Source organism: Clarias gariepinus, chromosome 4 (assembly GCF_024256425.1).
Source record: "Clarias gariepinus isolate MV-2021 ecotype Netherlands chromosome 4, CGAR_prim_01v2, whole genome shotgun sequence".
In the NCBI taxonomy this organism is placed as follows: Eukaryota; Metazoa; Chordata; class Actinopteri; order Siluriformes; family Clariidae; genus Clarias; species Clarias gariepinus.
Window position 1 is genome coordinate 12,398,790 of NC_071103.1, and position 20,864 is coordinate 12,419,653.

The 20,864-nt window shown below is 39.3% G+C and overlaps 1 protein-coding gene across 1 annotated transcript in view; it reads left to right on the forward strand.

Annotated features, from left to right (window-relative positions):
- Positions 1–17,114, forward strand: part of LOC128520035 (carcinoembryonic antigen-related cell adhesion molecule 5-like) — a 33,360-nt gene extending 16,246 nt beyond the window's left edge. The window contains exons 3-4 of the mRNA XM_053494042.1: positions 16,434–16,712; positions 16,837–17,114. Coding sequence (XP_053350017.1) covers positions 16,434–16,712; positions 16,837–17,114 — 557 coding nt within the window. The remainder of the gene's footprint in view (positions 1–16,433; positions 16,713–16,836) is intronic.
- Positions 17,115–20,864: the final 3,750 nt, after the last annotated feature.

A 20,864-nucleotide genomic window follows, 5' to 3' on the forward strand; every position in this document is an offset into this window, starting at 1 on the left:
CAGAAAGTGCCAAGCAGTGGTCCTGGTGGAGTGAGGAGTTGTAAAGAGAAGCAGAGTGCTCAGTTTATATATATATATACTAAGAATGTTTTAAGCTAGTTTATTTCACAGATTTTGTACAACAGCTTTAAATGTTTTCCAAAAGCACATAAACTTGCCTTATCAGTGTTTCTCAAACTTTTTACAGTGTGTACCACCTGAGAAAATGTTAAGCTCTCCCAAGTACCACTATGAAAGCCTGAAACTCAGAAATCTTACAAGACAAAATTCCAATCTGCTCCTAAAATGAAAAGTTATGCTAAAAAGTAAGTGCATTAAGTCAGAATGAGCATCCTAAGAACGTGACAATTTAGCAGGCATTGAAACAAGAAGAAAAGGGAAGACAATGCTTAGTATATTCGAAATATGAATTTAGTATACTTTGGGTATTTTTATTCAAAGTTTTGTACTTTTTTGATTGAATTGTACATGTTTGAAGTATTTTTATTTTCAAAAAATTCTTATAACTTTCCTCCAAATAACACAATGGGAAGCTGACGTACCAGGTACCACAGTTTGAGAATCATGATCTTATATCATTAGACTTCATTCTAAAATGTAAACAGGACAACTTCATTATATTTTCCTATTTATCGATATTTTTTTTACTGATTTACTGTTTGGTTAAAATCATTACACAAGGAGGCGAAGAGCAGGGAGAGACTCTGAGAAAGCAGACCAGGGAACAAGATGAGGAGAGGCAGAAAGAACCAACCAGGGAAAGAAATGAGGAGAGACAGACAGGGCAGAAAACAGCTACTGGTCCTAAACAGTTAAAACTGTCCCAGTACCCTCTCACTCAGTTTGGCACACAAAAAAGATCCTTCCAAGAAAACTGGTTCAAAGTCTTTAAATGGTTAGAATATTCTTCCAAAAGAAATGCTGCTTTCTGCTACGCTTGTCGAGTCTTTGGCAAAAGTCTTAGGTATGACACATTAGTGAACGATGGAGTCAGTAATTGGCAAAAGGCACTGAGCAAGTTTTAAAAACATGAATCCACTCAGTCACACAAGGACAGTGTAGTTTGTTGGAACAGCTACAAAGCAAGTCTGTCACAAGGCAATATTGTGGAACAGATAGAGGCAGCAAGTGCCGCAGAAGTAAGTGAAAGAAGGGAGTACCTAGAGCGCATTGTGGCAGTGACCTGCTTTTTGGGGAAGCAAGGAATATCATTTAGAGGTCATGATGAAACAGAAGAGAGTGACAATAAAGGGAATTTCCATGAGTGCATAAAACTTTTGGAAAAGTTTGATCCATTCTTGCAGAGGTACACACCCCCATCAAACACAACATACATCTCTTGTAGTAGTCAGAATGAGATGATTGAATGTTGTTCACAAGAGGTAACTGCAGCAATTGTTCATGAGATGACGGAATCACAGATGTATGCCATTATGGCTGATGAGGCCAGAGATGGAAAGACACAACAGTTGGCCCTCTGTGTGAGGTATGTGTCTGTGGAAGGTGTAGTTAAAGAGAGCTTCCTAGCCCTGACAGAGATGCCAAAGTTTGATGCTGCCTCAATAAATGCTGCTATTGAGAATCAGCTGCAAGAAAGGGGAATTGAGCAGTTGAAATGTGTGGCACAGACCTATGATGGAGCAGCTGTCATGAGCGGAACAGTTGGGGGGGTGCAATCCCATTTTCAAAAGAAGCACCCTGAGGCCATATATGTTCATTGCTATGCACATGAGTTAAATCTCGTCCTATGTCACACATGCAGAGCTGTTTCTGAAACTGTAGAGTTCTTTAACATGCTTGAAAGTCTCCATTCATTCTTTAGTGCGTCTCTTGTAAACCATCATAAGTTCATGGACACTCAGAAGAAATTAGGATTGGAGCAAAGTGAACTTGTGCAACTGTCAAACACACGCTGGGCATGCCAAGTTCGTTCAGTAACGGCTGTGCTTAACAACTTCCCTGCCATAATTGAGTGCCTCTCCACTATCAACACACCTATTGAGGTGGGATTAAAGGCAAAACTCAGTAAATTCTCCTCCGTGTATTTGCTGATTGTTTTCAAGGATCTGCTGTCTGTAACCGCATGTTTACACAGATACCTACAAAAGGAGACCATAGAAATTGCCCAGGCACAGACATACAAAGATGCGGTGGTTGAGACTCTGAAGCAGAAGCGCAGTGATGCCACTGCTACTGATATTCATTCAAGGACAAAGTCTTTGTGTGAGGCAAACCAGATAGCTGTTTTGGAGCAGTCTTCTGGACAGGGCAGAAACGAAAGAAAATGGATGGATTTGTTGTTGAGTCAACCTGTGGAGCAAGCAGTGAAGTCTGTGGCTCTTCTGTGTCAGAAGAGCTCAAAAGGAAATTGTTGTTTCCTTGTCTGGATAGAATGATCTCTGGACTTGAGAAGCGTTTTTCTGGTGTTAGTCAGGAATTGCTTAATGGGATTCAGGCGTGTAGTCCAACATCAAACCAATTCTTGTCTGAGCCTCATTTGTCAGCCCTGGCACTGCATTACCATATTGAACTTCAGTTAGAGGAAGTTGCAGTTGCCAAAAACTTTTTGAAGCTCCAGAGTGAGGCTGGTGCCATTCCAGATACGTTAACATTATACAAACTTCTGGATAAGAAGATCTTCCCCACACTGAAAACTGTTATTCAGGTTGCCTTAACAATCCCAGTTAGCAGCTGTAGCTGTGAGAGATCTTTCAGTGTCTTGCGTCGGCTCCATACCTGGCTGAGAAGGACCATGGGTCAAAGCAGACTCCAGCACCTGGCTGTGATGTCAGTTGAGAAAGAGATGCTTGAGAGAGTTGACCACCAAAAAGTGATAGACAGATTTGCCAGCCACAAGGTGAGGCGACATAGGTTAAAATAAAAAATAAAAAATCTGCTGAGCCATAGTAGTATCTGCAGTAAAGATTTTTTCATACATTGCATAAATTGTACCATAGGCAAAGTTGCCTCCATTTTTATACTTTTTTTTCATTAATATTTTGTACATTTGTGTATTTCACAGACTGTTCTATTTTTGAGGGTATTTTTTATGTATCTGTATTATATGATACATACACATTAAAAGTGAACCCCTGTCCAAAAAATGCACTCCGTTTACTTTTTACTCACTATTAGCATCATTCATTACTCTCCTCCAGTAATTATGGTTAGCATATGTATTTTTTTTATTCCAATCCATTCTTCTTTGGCAGTAGTGGTCTTTTGCAGCATTTTAAAAAAAAGAAACCTTTATCAAATTTGATGGTCTTGTTAAAGACTTTTCTAAAAAAGTGTTTTGCTTTTCTTACACAAATGTTGGAATTAAATTGTTAAAATGTACAAAACAGTCATGTCATGTTTTTTGACAAGGACCCAGTCCCAGGCACAGAGAAACTCTTAGGATTTAATAAAGAAATTTGCAGACTTGCACAGAGATGGTAAAATGATGACTGATGACGGAGACAAAGACAACAGACGAAAAGGACAGGGAGAAACAGGGGTTTAAATGCACAAAGGAGACAGTCAGATAGAACTCGGGACAACTGGAGACATTTAAGGATGTGGGGACTGAAAGAGGCAGGGAAAAATTCTCATTGTGACGAGTAAAGTGTATCTTGCCTTGCTGGGCAGCTCTCTGGGTGCTCAGCACCCCCAAAGCTCTGAACCTAGAATCGCCTCTGTAGATTGTTGTCATTTGCAAACTCTGTTGTATATTTACTGTTGAAAACATTCATTATTAATATTCACGCCAAGCAAGAGTGGTTGTAATGGGACGTCTTGTAAGAATGCTGTGAAACTGACCCCTACATTTAAATGTCTTTTATTAGAATTAAATATTTCACCCAAGGTGTGAAATGGTGTCAGTTGTCGCAGTAATTACACACAATGCAGATTGGAGTCCTTACATTCTTTGTACAGTCTTTGCTATGTGAACCCGGTGCTCTATGCATTAATTGAAGTAAATTTTCGGTACCACCTGCTTGACTTGATAGTCATTTAGATCCTTGTAGACCAGTGTTTCCCAAAGTGTGGGCAATGATGCTGCTGCAGGTGGGCCACAAAAGATAACTTCTCCATAAAGTTTTACTAATAAATATTTCAGATTAAATACTCATAATACAGAATGTTTATAATATTTATGAAAAGTAGTCGGTATTAATAAAACAAAGCCATGGAGTTAAATACTTTTTAAAATATTTATCAGATCTTTTTTTAAACCAGAGCATATCCTAGAGAGAAAAAGGCAGCTGAGCAGACAACGATAAGGCTCCTCGTCCCAGTCAGGAAAGCCACCCAGCTGATGGACGTCAGGAGATACTCCCACCTGTGGGAGCTGGGAGTGGCCGGTCTTGGCTCATGTCAGCATCAATAGGTCTGCAGGTTTTTTGAGGCCTTGAAGAAGTTCTGTCATGTCCTGACATTTGTGTATTTTTCAGTTACTTATAAACATATACAAATGGAACTTCGGATTGCAATTAACCTGGTTTGCGAGTGTTCCGCTAGACAAGCAAAATTTTTTATAAGTTTTGACTTGAAAAATGAGCAAGTCTTGGTTTACGAGTACCGAGTATTATATAGCACGCATGCGCTTCTTCTTATTTTGATGTCGAGCGTCACATGATCACAACTGAGCCAATTGTTTTTCTCTCTCTTGTGCTGCGAAATCGTGGGTAATTGTCTTCCCTGCTCGGTCTTAGTGCACGTCTCTCACTGGTATAATCAACATCCGTGCGTGCGTGTGTGTGTGTAAAGCTTCTTTTATTTTGTGTTTGTATGTGTGTGTGTACAGCATGCGTGTACTGTTTATTATAACACACGTGTGTGCGTGTGTAAAGCAAAAGAAAGTCTCATTAGAGAGGTTAAAGACCCATTTTCTCTCTGTGTCAGCCTGCACTGATTCGCATGTAGATGTGCGCACGTCATTGGACACCGTGTCCCTTCACACACACCCCTCCTTCTCTTGGGCTTCACACGCGTACACACACCCACACACACACACACACACTAATAGAGACACTGCTCTGTCACGATTCTTTTCAAAGGTAAAGTGCAGGTTAATTTGTTTTATTTTTACTTTACAGCAGTCAGTCCGTTAGTGTGCGTGCAGTCGGGTGTCAGAGATGTTTCTTGTTCATTTTCCTGATTATGCAGGGGTTTCCATTAGTGTGTGTCTGTGTGTGTTTGTGTGTGAAAGTTATCCCGTACAGTAGTTCCTCCCCCCTTTCAAATAAGAGAGGAGGAAGTGTATGTGTGTGTCGCACAAACACACACATACACAGCGCACACATACATAGTGCATACGTGCACTATTATTTTTTTACTCATTATTTCTTATAGGGAAATTCACTTTGATTTATTTACACTTTGAGTATTTTGATATATGAACATGCTTCTGGAACAAATTATTCTTGTAATCCAAGATTCCACTGTAAATGGCTAAAGTGTAAACTCTGATTACACTATATTCAGCACAAACTAGGCTACAGTAATATATGAGCGGCATATATGTACAAGTTAGTATTTTGGAGAAAATGACAGTTTTGAGTGGTTATTAAAAACAATAAAACAGAAGTCACTGAGATAAGGTCACAAACCGTAACATTTTTGTACTCGATCTTGTAGCCTAGAGTTTTTACTTAAAAATAATGTGACAATCATCCTGCTCATGCATTCACAGAAAACAATATATTTTTATTATTATATTTAAATTTTCTAAGACTCTTTATGTTTAGAAAGGCCATATGCGAAAAGGTATAAATGATCATGAATAATGCTGTAATTCACACCAGGGAAGACAGAGACATACTGTAATAAACCTTTCAGTCAGGTATGTGACAGAGGGGTGTGCTGCAAGAAAATAATTTGAGAACAAAAAAAAAAAAAAAAATTTTTTTTTTGTTTATAGTTTATTTAGAATATAGTTAACTGACAAAATAAAAAAATAACTCCTAAAAAATATAAGCGTTTGGGTGATTTGGCCTTTGCGGTGACCGGCCTGAAATTATGGAATGCTTTACCACCTGATCTTAGGGCTGTTTCTAATATCACATTATTTAAGGCCAAACTAAAAAGCAATTTTACATTTTACAAAAAGCATTTTACACTACTTACAATAAGTTAGGTATACAGTGTTTGTTTTAAGTCAGACATTTTTGGGATAGGGAGGCAATTGTATTGGGGCAATAGACACACCTCATTTTGTGTTTTCCATGTAATGGTCTCATTGGGTACAGGTGTGCCTTATATAGGGGCCAATCCCAAAAGACAACCTTTTTCAATGTGGCATCAATTTCAACATTCTGTGGGTATAAAAAGCTAATATTGTCAGTAGGTCATTCCAAGTTCATCATTCAAACAGCCATGAACACACGATGTCACTTAACGGACGAGCAGCGCCACCTGGCCATGGCTCGCCTTCGGGTCGGTGGCAGACAGTCAGATGTTGCTTGTGAACTTGGTGTGTCTCAAAGTGTCATCAGCAGACTTGCATCAAAACTACTGGCGGAGTTCATGACAGACCCAGGAGTGGAGCCCCACGAGTGACAGACCGCAACGATGACCAGTACCTAAGGACCTATGCATTCAGACATTGTTATGCAACTGCCACACAGCTGCAGGCCCGTCACATCTGTGCCATCCCGGCCCCAAGTCAACAGATCCGGCTCCCCGGATTACTGAGCTGACTCTTTGTCTCCCTTTAATGTGTCTGTGTGTATGTGTTTTACAATGTCACTAAATTAGTATCATTATTAGTATTCCCTGTGTCTACCCTGTGTTTCCTCCTATTTAAGTCAGCCGAACCCATAGCCCCCTGTCTGTCCACCGTTGTGTCACTTCATGTTGTTTCTCGTAGCATGTTCGATTTCCAGTTTGCTATTTCCTCAGGACTGAGCGGTGTCTACGGAGCCTGGACTTTCTCGGTTATCAGGACCAAGTTCAAGGTCAGCGCTGAGAGGTTCTCAGCCCTTTTTGTTGAAACTGTTATTAGTTTGTTTGTTTTCTTTTCGGCTTCAGACACACATGCCAGCCTGCAGACCCAGTTGGAGGACTGGGACTCGTTTCCTTTGTTCGTGGCTTTTTCCTTTTTTTCCGCTGCATTGGTGAAAATAAAGACTCGGTTTCTAAACCTTCTTACCCTGAAATCATGACACAATGTTGATAATGTTAGCTATTGCTATACTGACATTTTGTCTTTTAAATACGGCCTAGGAACCAATACAGTATATGAAAACTGATTGGAAGAAATCTGTCCAGGTTTATTATATACACACCTGTTCAAGAATGATGAGATAAGCAGCTTTACTTAAATTAATTTAAAACTAGAATAAGTTTACTTTAAATATTTGGTTAGAGAAATACAGAAAGTACACTGATGTAGAGTCAACTTCAGAATAACCCATGCAACTAGTCATACTGTATTTAAGCAATATTTCATGAGCATGGTGAGCAATTGTGCTTTTATCCTGAATATCAGCATGATACTGGGTTTTGGCATTAAACAAGAACTTGCAGTTTGTGTGCTGATATTCATTACAGTAGCCAGATTGATGATTATGTGATCATTTATAACTAGTTAATTGATACTAAATAATTGACATTTCAGTTATGGCCAAATGTTTGTCAATGGATTAGCTGACATCCCACAGTTAGAGTAGTAACAGTTTAAATGTAATAAACTATTGCTAAAATTGAAAATTAGTGGGGTGATACAAACAGTAAAATATTCTAGAGCCATTTTAGAAAATAGTGTCACTCTTTTAGCACTTTTTTTGTCCAGGGGTGTTTTAGTAGACAAGAACCACATGTATAAAACTAAGCTTAATCATATGGTAAAACATCACTCATTTAAATCCTAAACTTTTCTTCAGAAATGCATTATTCATCATCCTATTTAAGGACTACGCACAGTACTATCTGTATTGTCAGTGTCACTTAGTAATATTTAGTGAGTTTATTTTGTGAGCTGCCTTCATAAAGAAGTTCCAAACTACTTAAAACACAAGAAAAAACTAAACCCAGCCTGTATGTACAGTCCTGTAATGGAGGTCTCTGGGGTTTTCTTTACCTCCGTCACTGTCCACAGGACGCAAAGACAGTAACTTGTTTAAAAAGGAGCATAATTAGGAGCGATAAACATGACATTTTACTGTATATGTTGACCAGATACAGTATCTCCACCTTTTGTCTCATCAGTCACAGGATATTTTCCAGAACTTTTGGGCTTTTTTAAATCATGTGATACCAGTGATGCTATATATTGTGATGTTAAACACAACATCACAAATTCCTGCTAAGGCTCTCATTGAATAACCTTGTTATTGTTTGTTTGTTTGTTTGTTTGTTTGTTTGTTTGTTTGTTTTGTTTTCCATAACAATCTTTAACGATCATTATTTTTGTTCTTTGCTATTAATTTTCATCTAGGAAATTCAACTAGGAGCACATAGAAAAACTGCTCTTGTTCTGTGCAGGTATCGAGAACATACATAATACATTTTGTCCTGCTGCGGTCTGTTTTAATTCCACATTTTACATTACAGAAACCAAAGCGGTATCTTCCTGCTGGCCTGCATCAGCATCGATCACTGTTTTTCCTTAGTGTACACAGTGGAGATGTACTCACACACAAAACCACGCAGTTGAGCTGCCTGGCTGTTTGGTTCTTCTGTCTTTCTCTCTCCATCACAAATGTCTCAACTCTGAGACAGAGTTCCATTGGTCAAAGTAATATACTGTTATTTTAATCTACTGTATGGCATGCTAAAACTGCTTGCCATAGATCAAAAGTGGACTTGATATTGGCTATATCAAATAAATACTAAAATCCATAAGCTGCAAAATTTTTACATGTGGAACATTTTATGCTAGCTTCTGAAAAGCCCTTTTAGCATTTATTCTGATATCTCCAACGTCCAATAAATGTGAAAAAGGCTTGCCATAGACATATACTGTATACATGCAAGTGTGTATGAGCTATGCAGCAAAAATCCCCTGTGAAGGCTCTGAGGCACACACACCGTAACCAGTGCGTGTGTTTAGTATACAGTATGTGTGTATTGTGTGTGTAGTATGTGTGTGTGTGTGTGTGTGTGTGTAGTGTGTTAGTGGTACAGTATGTATGTGTGAATTCAAGTCCAACATCTATGTCAGTGCCTGACCTCATACAGTGCGTTGCAAAAATATTTATACCCCTTGAACTTTTGCCACATTTTGTCTCATTACAACCGCAAACATAAATGTATTTTATTGAGATTGTATGTGATTGATCAGAACAAAGTGGTACATAATTGTGAAGTGGAAGGAAGATTATAAATGTTATTTAAATTTTTTTACTTAACGTTTTGTTACTCTCCCTCTCATATTCACCACTCATCCAATGTGTGCGACCAACAGTCAAAGACAATCAAAGTGTGGCCAGTGGGGGCTGACTCTGAACTTCAGGACTGGTTTTAACACACTGACTGGAGCATCTTTGCCACCCAGGCCACCTGTGGTTCTCATTTCGATATTGAAAGCTACACTTCCTCTATCCAGGACTATAATAACACCACTCAGACAGTGTCACCCTCGGATTACTATGTACCCAAATCAGAAGCCTTAGATAAACAAAGTGGTTCGCCTCTTACTGAAGGCTCGCAACGCCTCCTTTAGATCTGACTATGCACAGTCCTACAGTTCAGTCAGGGCCAATCTAAGTAGGGGCATTAAGATGTCCAAGTACTGCTACTGACGAAATACAAGCTGAGAATTGAAGAACACTTCTCCAAATCCAATGCCTAGCAGATGTGGGAAGGCATCCAGGCCATCAGCATCTACAGGCCCATCAACCCCTCACCCCCGTCCACTGATATCTCCTTTCTCAATGTGCTAAAAACCTTTTAGATTTGCTTTCAAAATTGAGCTCCCTGCAGACTACCAGCCACTCACACTCTCCACTGTCAGCACAGTACTGAGCAGGATCAATGCATGGAAAGCTGCAGGGCCTGACAGGATCTCCATCACCATCCATTCTTCTTTGCAAAATAGCACAAGCTCAGTCAGATCTGATGAAGATTGCCTGTGAACAGCAATTTTCAAGTCTTGCCACAGATTTACAATTGGATTTAGGTCTGGACTCTAACTAGGCCATTCTAACACGTGAATATGGTTTGATCGAAACCATTCCACTGTAGCTCTCCTTCTTCTCTCCTCTCTCTTGTCTCATTCACACACAGCCCGATTCTTTTCAAAGGTAAAGTGCAGGTTAATTAGTTATATTTTTACCTTATATTTTGCATTAATATTATTTTTGGGTTGTGGAAAGAATCAAGTTTCTCTTATTTTTATAGGAAAATTCGTTCTGAGACAAAAAAGCATCCAGGATTCTCCTCGCAATTTAAAGGCGCAGAGATAACAATGTAATGTCTCAGTGTGTGATTTATTTACATGTGTGGGGTTATCGCTTTTGGCCACATGATAACAGTGTGGGGAAAGCGGACAGAGATTTAGTCAAGTGGATTGGTATGCTTTACATTGTATATTTGTGTCCAAGGCTCCCTTTGTCCCTTTGATTTAAGAACAAATCCGACTTACAGTACAAATGTGCTCCTGGAACGTTACTCAATCGTAATTAGGGTACAACCTGTGCACTTTACCTTTGAAAAGAATCGGGCTGTCTGTGAATATGTTTTTTGTGTAAAATATAATTTCAGCTTTGACAATGTATGCCAGACATGTGATTTAACTTCCATGATTGAACGTACATGAACCTGATGAGTGGAGAAGTGTTTTAGTTCCAATTTTTAAGAATAAGGCAGATGTGCAGAGCTGCAACAACTACAGAGGCATAAAGCTGATGAGCCACTAAATTAAGTTATTAGAAAGGATAGTGAAAGCTATAGAAGAGAGGGGATTATCTGTGAGAAGCAGTGTGCCAAGAAAGAGCACAGATGGCATGCTTGCATTGAGAATGCTGTTGGAGAAGTATAGAGAACATTGGAAAGAGTTGCATTGTGTGGTTATTAGATCTAGAGAAAGAGTATGACAGGATGCCCAGAGATAATTTGTGATATTGCTTGAGGAAGTCAGGAGTGGCAGAGGAGTACATGAATGTGATGCTTCACATACAGTGGTATGAAAAACTATTTATTTATAACTATTATTTTCTTATTCTTTTGCATGTTTGTCACACAAAATGTTTCTGATCATCAAATTATCAGTCCAATTATGTTATCTTTGACTAATAGTTAAATGTGTTTGATGATCAGAAACATTTTGTGTGACAAACATGCAAAAGAATAAGAAATCAGAAAGGGGCAAATAGTTTTTCACACCACTGTAGATATGTACAAGGACAGCGTTACAGAGGTGAGGTGAGCCGTACTGTAGGTATGTGGTGATAAACAGGTTGACAGATAAGGTTAGACAAGAGTCCCAATGGAATATGATGTTTGCGGATGATATTGTGATCAACAGCGAGAGCAGGAAGCAGGTTGTGATGAGTCTAGAGAGGTGAAGGGATGCACTGGAGAGAAGAGGCAATGCCAGAGGGTGGTGAAAAGGTTCAGTTGCACAGACCCAGAAGGTAGAGGAGTTTAAATATTTAGGGTCAGCTGTCCAAAGCAATGGAAAGTATGGAACTGTACACACAACCCTTTACAAACACCACTTGCACATTACAGATACTGGGCTAAGAACTATAGCCACATCCCCCATACAGTCCTGACCTCACTTCATTTCCACATGTTTTGGCCATTAAAGAAGTTCCTGGGACCAAGGTTTTTCACATGAAGCAGGTTGTTCGATTATTGCTCTCTCTCTCTCTCTCTCTCTCTCTCTCTCTCTCTCTCAAAACTAAGTTTTAAGAGTGTGTATGTGTACAGTATGTGCCCTGAGATGGATTGGCTCCAGTGACGGCTGCTCTAAGACACTGTCGTATTTATATTGGTTTTAATAAAAGTGCGCTAGAACACATTCAACTTTATGACTAGCTCATTCAGAATCAGGTGTTTATTGTACGTAGATTGTTTGACACGATTTTCTTGTCATACTTTTCCGTGCAGTACGACGGACTGCTACACTCTGTATTGTTTGCTGGTGATATAAACCATTTTTGTTTGTACAAATCATTCTTTAAATAATAAAAAAAAAAAACATATTATAGCGTTCTTGACTTTGCTCCTTGTTTCAGCCTTTTAAAGTTAGTTCGTTCATATAATTAAAGTAGCTTGTGGAAGGGGAAACTAGCCAGCTATCAAGGTGTGCATAATGGCAGATGCAGACGGTGCTAATATTGTTGACCTGCTTTTGGCAAAACAAAACCATTTAGTAGTCTTCCTTATGAAAAGAGACTCAGAATTGAACGGCAGGGCAGACCAATGCCCAAGATTGATCTGGTGCAAAAATCTGGAAAAAATAACAGGCTTTTTCAGCTCTCCTGGTACGACAAGGTGAACTGGCTGACTGGAAGTGCTGTGACAAAAAAAATTTACTGTTGGCCATGCCTCTTGACGAAACCTTCTCAGGGAATGGGATGTATTTGGTCAAACGTGGGTTTTGGGGATCTGAGTCAGGTTTGAACATGCAATCAATGAAGGTCTTTGCATTCAGTTGGCAAAACATAATAAAACAGTAAAAAAAAAAAAAAACAGGGCCTCCCTAAACCATCTAATTGATGTGACTTCCTTGCTTGGCCGTTAGGAGCTGGCATTCAGGGGGCATGATGAGAGTAGTGAATCAGCAAATAAGGGGAATTACAGGGAATTTATGGAAACATTAGCTAAATATGACGCTGTCTTGGCCACACAATTTCAGTCATTAGCTGTGTTTTCTGGGATGTCCCACTCAATCCAAAATGACTTGATCTACTGTATGCTCTTGCAGCCACTGTTTCTGATCATATAAAAGGTGAAATTCAGACTGCTCCTTTTTTTGCATGGAAGGTGGATGAAGCAACTGACATATCTTGCCATGCCCAACTGTCATTGTTAGATATGTGGATAGTGCAGGTAAAATTCAATAGTGCTTCGTTGGATTTTTGGATGTGTCAGGGGGTTGAGATGCTCAGTCTGTGTTTAAAGTTTTAAATGAGAACATGCAGGGCTACAGTTTTAGAGAAAAAAATGTGGCACAAACCTATGATGGGGCTGCTGTCTTTGCTTCATCTCTCAACGGCCTACAGGCCAAAGTTAAAGTAATAGCCCCTAATGCAGTGTTTGTACTTTGCAATGCACACATACTGAACCTGGTGTTGTCCCAGGGTGCTAAATACTTGCATGAGTCAAGAATATTTTTTGCATCTTTCTCTGGGTTCACCACATTTTTTTCAAAGTCGACAAAAAGGATGTCTTTCTTGAGTCTGCAGGGTCTTCAAGATTGCCCAGAAATGCTCCTACTCGATGGAATTTTACATCACGGATAGTGATCACTGTGGCAAACAATTATGATGGCCTCCTGCAGACTTTTGACAAAATTACCCAGGATGAGAGCATGGGTGATGACACATTAGATGCTGCCAAAGGCTTCATAATGAAACTGGAGGATTTTAAGTTTGTGTTCATGTTGTACACATATCAACAAATATTCTCTGAGACAGATTTTGTCCAGCAAAGGGCTATGGATGTTCTTTGTTGCAAAAAAAGAATTGGGTCTTTCCTTGCTTTTGTCAAGGAGAAGAGGTCAGAGGAGGCTTATCAAGCAGTTTATTCAAAAGCAGCAAATCTTACATCAGACCCTCGAGATGAACCTATTAGAAAGTGCCGTCTGTCACAATTACAGGATCCAAAGGACCACTACAGGAATTTGTACATGGCCATTGTAGACAATCTCATGGAGCAGATTTCTCAGCATTTTTCAAATTTGGAAACCACGAGCTTCTTAGGATTAGTCAATCCAGGAAAATTTGATGAAATGAGACAAGTGTTTCCAGAGGAGGCATTTGAAAGTGTGCTGAAAAGTTATGGCCATTTCTTTGACTCAGGGAGACTGCGATCTGAACTTCAAGTACTATATTCCGATCATGACTTACAGGAGCAGGGGTAAGCTGTGTGATTTCTTTGTGTTTTTTAAAGACATGTAGTTGGATAGTGCAATGCCTCCGTTATACAAGCTGTTGTCGTTAGTGGCAATAATTGGCGCTACATCAGCAGGTGTAGAGAGGAGCATCTCCTGTTTAAAACTGGTCAAGTCATACACGCGCAACACGATGGGCCAAGATTGTTTGAGCAAACTTGCTGTCCTGGAAAAGATGGCCAATTGGTACGACAGGGTCACAGACCATTTTCTGCAAAAGGAACGGAGGGCAGAATTTCCGTACAAATAACATAATGAATTTTATGATGAAGGCCTAATATGAGCTTTCCCTGTTTCAAAAGCTAGCAGCCGCCACTGATTGGCACTCTGTCCAGGGTGTACCCTGACTTGTGCCCTAAGTCTCCTCGGATAGGCTCCAGGCCCCCAGCAACCCTGGAAACAGGATAAAGTGGTATATAGACGGTGAGTTAGTGAGTGAATAAGTAATTGCTAATAACATAAAAATGTCTTGGAAAAAATACTCAGTAGCTTCTGATCCTCATCTGACCACCACTTGCCAATCAGCTTTAGCATTTAGAATTGCTGTCACCAAAAGTCTTGTGTAATTAATGTCTGTTAATGTTAATAAATGTATTTTTAGTATATTAAAATTTAGTATATGTAGATAATGTTAATGGCTGTTTGTCTCCCCCTTGTGGCTGTTTACAAGAAATGACGTAGGAGGTCCCGGGGATTCTTGGGTAGATTCAGAGACCAGAAGTTACATGGATTAAAGAGAACTAAGACATACATACATACTAAAGATATAATAAGACTTACTGCATGCTGCATTATATATTTGTGTGTTTTATTGACCTGCTTACAGACCTGCCCACTCGTGTGCTCACTCTGTTCACTTCTCCAGCCGTTTGCTTTCTAACTCGGTTTAATCGACACTGTTCTCTTCATTTCGGGTCACATCAGTACAAATCTCTCTGTATAGACACTTAACTTACTGAGAAGCGGCGGTGGAGCTCCGGATCTTTCCTGATGGATTTACACGTTGTATGTTGCACTCTTGTTTCGCTGACATGCACAGGTGAGCACTATAATACGCGTATAGTTATGAAAAATAATAGATTAGTAAATGTAGCGGGCATTTTTTCAGTATTAAAAAATAATTAAACAACAAACGCAGTGCAGCTACAAAGTCTCTCTACCTGCCTGTGTCCTGTCTTCATCCTCCTCCTCTTCTTATTGTTGTTGCATTATATGTAAGGTTTTTACTTATTTATTTCTACACACAGGAGTATGTTTTGGCCGAGAGCTGATATTACCTGAGGGAATAAATAAAGCAGTTGGGGAGAAAGTGGTGATTACCCCAATCAGTATTCCAGAACACCCCCATAGGTATATCAAATGGAGCTTTAACACAGACATCATCATTCTTTCTGGACCTCCTGATAGTATTACACCAGGATCACAGTACACTGACAGAGTTCATCTGGACACTAACACTTTATCTCTGGAGCTCAGGACCCTGACTGAGAGTGATACTGGACTATACACTCTGACTTTAGACACTACTTCTGGAAGGACTTTCACAAATGTGACCTCACTGCAGGTGCTTGGTGAGTAAACAAAACTGTCTTTTTATAAAACTGCAGGGAGGTTTATTATTATTATTATTATTATTATTATTATTATGTCATTAGCTTAATCTGAATATTCATCTTTCACATTGAAGTGCATTTTCATTACCGTTCTAATCAAGCAGTTGATGGTAAACATGCATTGGATGTTCCAACTGATTCAAAAACAAAGTGTTATTTAATTCAGTTGTTTAATTTGATTTAACATTGATACAACATTTAACATTGTATTTAAATTAAAAGCAGAAAACTCAATATAAATTTTATGGCAAACAGAAAACTATAAAAATACAGAAACTGTAGAATGTTAGAATCACTTTGGTAACAGATTTCTCTAATGATTATATTATAAATAAAGTGATACACAACCAATGGGCTACAACAGTTGTGTTATTGTCCTATTTGCTTGATTGACTTCCATACTGCATTACTGCTATACTACAGTAAAATCTCCTTTTTTGAGAGCTTCATGACTGGTAGCTTAACACCGGTGACTGGTGCCCACATAAAAAAATCTGAATTTGCATTATATCAGATTTACTGTTGTAAAGATCAGCTGGCAGGAAGTTTTTTTATTTTTTTATTTTCTTTCAACATACAGTTGTACATCCATTTTTTTATATTTCAGTTTTATCTTTTTCAGTATTGTTGAATGAAATAGTGATAACTGTCTAAAATCATGCGAGCTAAAAGATATGGTACAGTGATTATGCTTATGTTTGGATCACAATTAGTATTCAGATCATATTTGTACTGTGTCCACCTGAACCATGTATAACGTTTTTAATCCCCAGTGCCAGCCTCCAGTGTTACCATAACACAAAGTAACACAGAACTGTTTGAGTTTAACAGCACTGTAAGTCTCGTCTGCTCTGCGTCTGGCTCGTCTCTTTCATTTATTTGGCTGAATGGCAGCTCTGAGGTAACAGCAGGGGAGCGAGTTCAGCTAACAAACAGCAACAGCAATCTGACCATTACCAGTGTGATCAGAGGTGACACAGGTCCATACCAATGTGAAGCATCTAACAGTATCAGCAATGCAAAGAGTCCTTCATTGAGCCTTACTATTTACTGTAAGTTGTTTCATATCATGTGACTTGTTGACATTCATTTTATCCAACAAACCTGCCTGATATACTCAGTCTCCACAAAACTAATATGGTTCTGAAGCAGTAAATATGGACTGTTCCATTACAGATGGTCCAGAAAATGTCAAAGTTGTAGCAGCTCCAGTGGGACCTTCCTACAGCTCTGGGTCAAACCTCATATTGACCTGTTCAGCTGATTCCAGTCCTGCTGCTGAGTTTCAGTGGGCTGTGAATGGAACAGAGCTTGGTGAAATGGGCCAAGAGCTCAAACTGAGCAACATTCAGAGCAGTCATAGCGGCAATTATACCTGCATGGCTCATAACAAACAGAGCCTTAGATACTCCACATCTGGATCCATTAGCATCACTGTACTAGGTGGGTTATAATTTAGTTTTCATGTGCAGCAAAAAGCTTGATCCACTAAATTAAGCTAAACCCTATTTTATTGTATTACATTATTTATTGTATTTAAATAAAAGGCTGCTTAATCACACTTTTAGTTTCATAGGTGGAATGTGGAGAACGCTAGGACTATATGATTTTAAGACATAATCTGGAAAAAAAAGGTCAGATCTTCAGAGACGTACAGTATAAAGCTGTGGAACATTATATATTTAAATATGTGCTGTCTATTTCAAGTATACCTTCTTGCTACTAAATTTGGCAGAAGTGTGCTACATTTATTTACATCAGCATAGGAAAAATCAAATTCTGGATAGATTTCTTGGTTTCTTGTATCCAGGTATACATATATAAAAAATATAAAATTTATTTAGGTCAGTGGTTCTCAAACATTTTCTGTCATTCCCCACTTGAGGGTGAGGGCGAATTTTCAAGCCCCATTTGTCAACAAAATGATAACGAAAACGGCCAAGTGTACTATTTATTGAAATATCAATTTCTAAACCAATAAGATCAAAGAACGGCAAGTTCCAAACAGATTAAATACACGTGCAATTGATATAACAGGCTTACTTCGTCATTTATCTAGAGCTTTCTTTCAAAGAAGTCGAATGGCTTATTAACGTGACTGGGGTGTGTTGTCTCTAAGTGTCTTCCTACTTTGTTGGGTCTCATGCTGTCTGCTGCCACACACAGGTCTCTCCTCTGCCCCCACAATCACCACCATGAATCCAAGTGCAACATATAGGCTTCATCATAGGCTTTTTGGTTGATTAGGCTGATAGTGCTGAATCACCTGCTTTTTTGTGGTCCATGTAACAAATGTATCAATTGACGTTATTATGCTCACTACACACTGTACGCTACTGACCCGGTGTTATGCTCTAAAATGCCCCCCTGCCACGGATTGCCTCCCCTACATAATCTCTTTCCAATAATATATTAGAACATAAATTCATAGGTTTATGGTTTACAAATTACAAATTATAACAAACGAATTTAATTATAAAATAAGCAATATAAAAAATGTTGTATAGGGGAAAAATATATAAATTATATATATTTTTTCATATACAACATGTATATTTTTATATTGCTTATTTTATAATAAAAATCGTTTCCTATAATTTTTCACCACAAACAATATTTATTTAGTGTAATTTGTGATAAATAATTTGTTATTTGTACATTGACAAACCCCTGCAAAATAAATGTGCCATAAAATAATCATTTTGGGGGATTTGTATTAATCGTCTCAACGGCTGTCACATGCCTAGGGTTAATTATAATAGTAACTAGAGGGGTACATTTCCTGAAGAAAATGTGAGTGGTGCTTGCCGTGGCGAAACTCTGACCCTCTATATCTCTACGACAATGGGATCTTGATAGCAACATGCTAATATAGCTAGCATCAAGCTAGCACCATGCTAATCAGCTAAACATCATGCTAATTACACTAGCATGATGCTAGGACCATTCTATACATGTGATTAGCGAAAAGTTAGCATAATGCTAGCGACATGCTAATAGCGTTAGCATCATGCTAGCGATGTGCTGATGAAATTAGCATAAAGCTAGAAACATGCTAATTTTGTTAGCATCATGCTAGCAAAATGCTAATCGCGTTAGCATCATGCTAACAGCATGCTGATGAGGGTGCTAGGGGGCGTGGCTCATGAGCATGATGATAAATGCAAAAGAGTGTCTCTACGGCAGTCAGATCCACAGTTAAATCAATGTTGGTCTCAATGTTAAGTCTGTGGGTGGTTAATTGCCCCCTGCGGGGGCAATTAACCACCCACCCCTTCAAACAGTCAGAGCACCTCATTGACACCTCATTCATGGGTCCACGACGAACGGTGCAAGACTCAGTCAAAGTTGTTCTCAGTGTTAAGTCTGTGGGCGGTTAATTGCCCCCTGCGGGAGCAATTAACCACCCACCCCTCAGAAAAGTCACAGCACCCTGTTCCCGAAAATGGGCCGCACAGTTCGACACCTCACTCATGGTACTCGGTCAAAGTTGGTCTCAATGTTAAGTCTGTGGGTGGTTAATTGCCCCCTGCGGGGGCAATTAACCACCCACCCCTTCAAACAGTCAGAGCACCCTACTCCCGAATAAGCCGCACGGTTTGACACCTCATTCGTGGGTCTACGACGAACGGTGCGGGACTCAGTCAAAGTTGTTTTTGTTAGTGTTAAGTCTGTGGGTGGTTAATTGCCCCCTGCGGGGGCAATTAACCACCCACCCCTTCAAACAGTCAAAGCAACCTACTCCCGAATAAGCCGCACAGGTTGACACCTCATTCATGGGTCTATGACGAACGGTGCGGCACTAGTAATTTTTTTAAATTCCCATTATAAGTCAATGGGCAAAGTCACCAAAATCCCTATTCAAATTCTATGGGGCAACTTTGGGGACCTCTCTTGCCCCGGGGGTCGAACTTATTCCCCTGTGCGGCGTATCATCTGACACAGGCTGCAATCCTCTTCAAATGTGGTAAATCTGACGTCTCTACAAATTTCACTCTCTGCGCTACAATCCGTCAAAGTTGGCCTCAATGTTAAGTCAATGGGATTTTTTGGCCGGTTAATTGCCCACCCCTTATAAAAGTCATAGCACCCCATTCCCGTATAAGCCGCACGATTTGACACCTCACTCATGGGTCTATGACAAACGGTGCGGGACTAGTTACGCGCCAAACTTTTGTACGGAAGAATTTTGCAAGATAACAATAGTGATGATTTGCAAGCACCACTAATAATATATTTGATAATAATAAACCTAAGAATGTATGTCCTAATATAATATTTGACAGAGATTACGTGTGTATTTGTTGGGGAAGGGGGGGATGGGTTTGGGCAATCCGTGGCAGGGGGGCACTTTAGCGAATAACACCGGTTTGTGTCCGCGGTAAAGTTAGTTTGATATTCGCGAATAAGATACCCACATATATTTCCTCTCTACATTGTCTTTCAGCTACACCCGCCTTTAATTATACATGTTTAAAAGCATGAACACCATTATTTTATACGGCGCAACGAATGATTTAGGGACCATCGCAAAATGCCGCACACCAACAAAAAGCGTAGAACGATATTGATCTTCCCTTTTGTTCAGCGCCTGAAGGATCAAAAAGCAACTTTGTTACCACACTGGAAACTAGAAATGCCAGACTAGTACTGAAGGATAAAATACAGAAACATCAGCATACACATTGGAGTAAATGAAATGACATATATAATACCGAATGTTTCCTTATATATTGTTCCTCTGCAATTAACATGCTGACGTTAAACCGTTATTGTTGGACTATGGTTCCACTTTTTCTCTGATGTTATTTTAATTTACTTGAATTAATGATCCATTTCTTTGCATGTGATTGTTTAGTTTCGAGTGTCCGATGTTTATTGTCAATAAAGAAAAGCATGAATTAGAATAGGTACATTCCTATTATTTTCCACTAATTCCCCTCCCGTTCATTGCTAGTGGGGCGCGCCCCACACTTTGAGAACCACTGATTTAGGTTATCATTCATTTCATATTATTGCTACAGATGTGGCCATTAAGAATGCACGTGTTTTCCCGTGAGATGCCGCAATTTGGCGTGCGGTGTGCCGCGACTTGCCGTAAGCAACATTTGGGAAATAAAAAAAATGTGTTGTGCTTCACTGAATATCCGCCAGATGGAGCATGGAAGGACTTTATCTAAAAGCCAGACCAAGTACGACAGAGA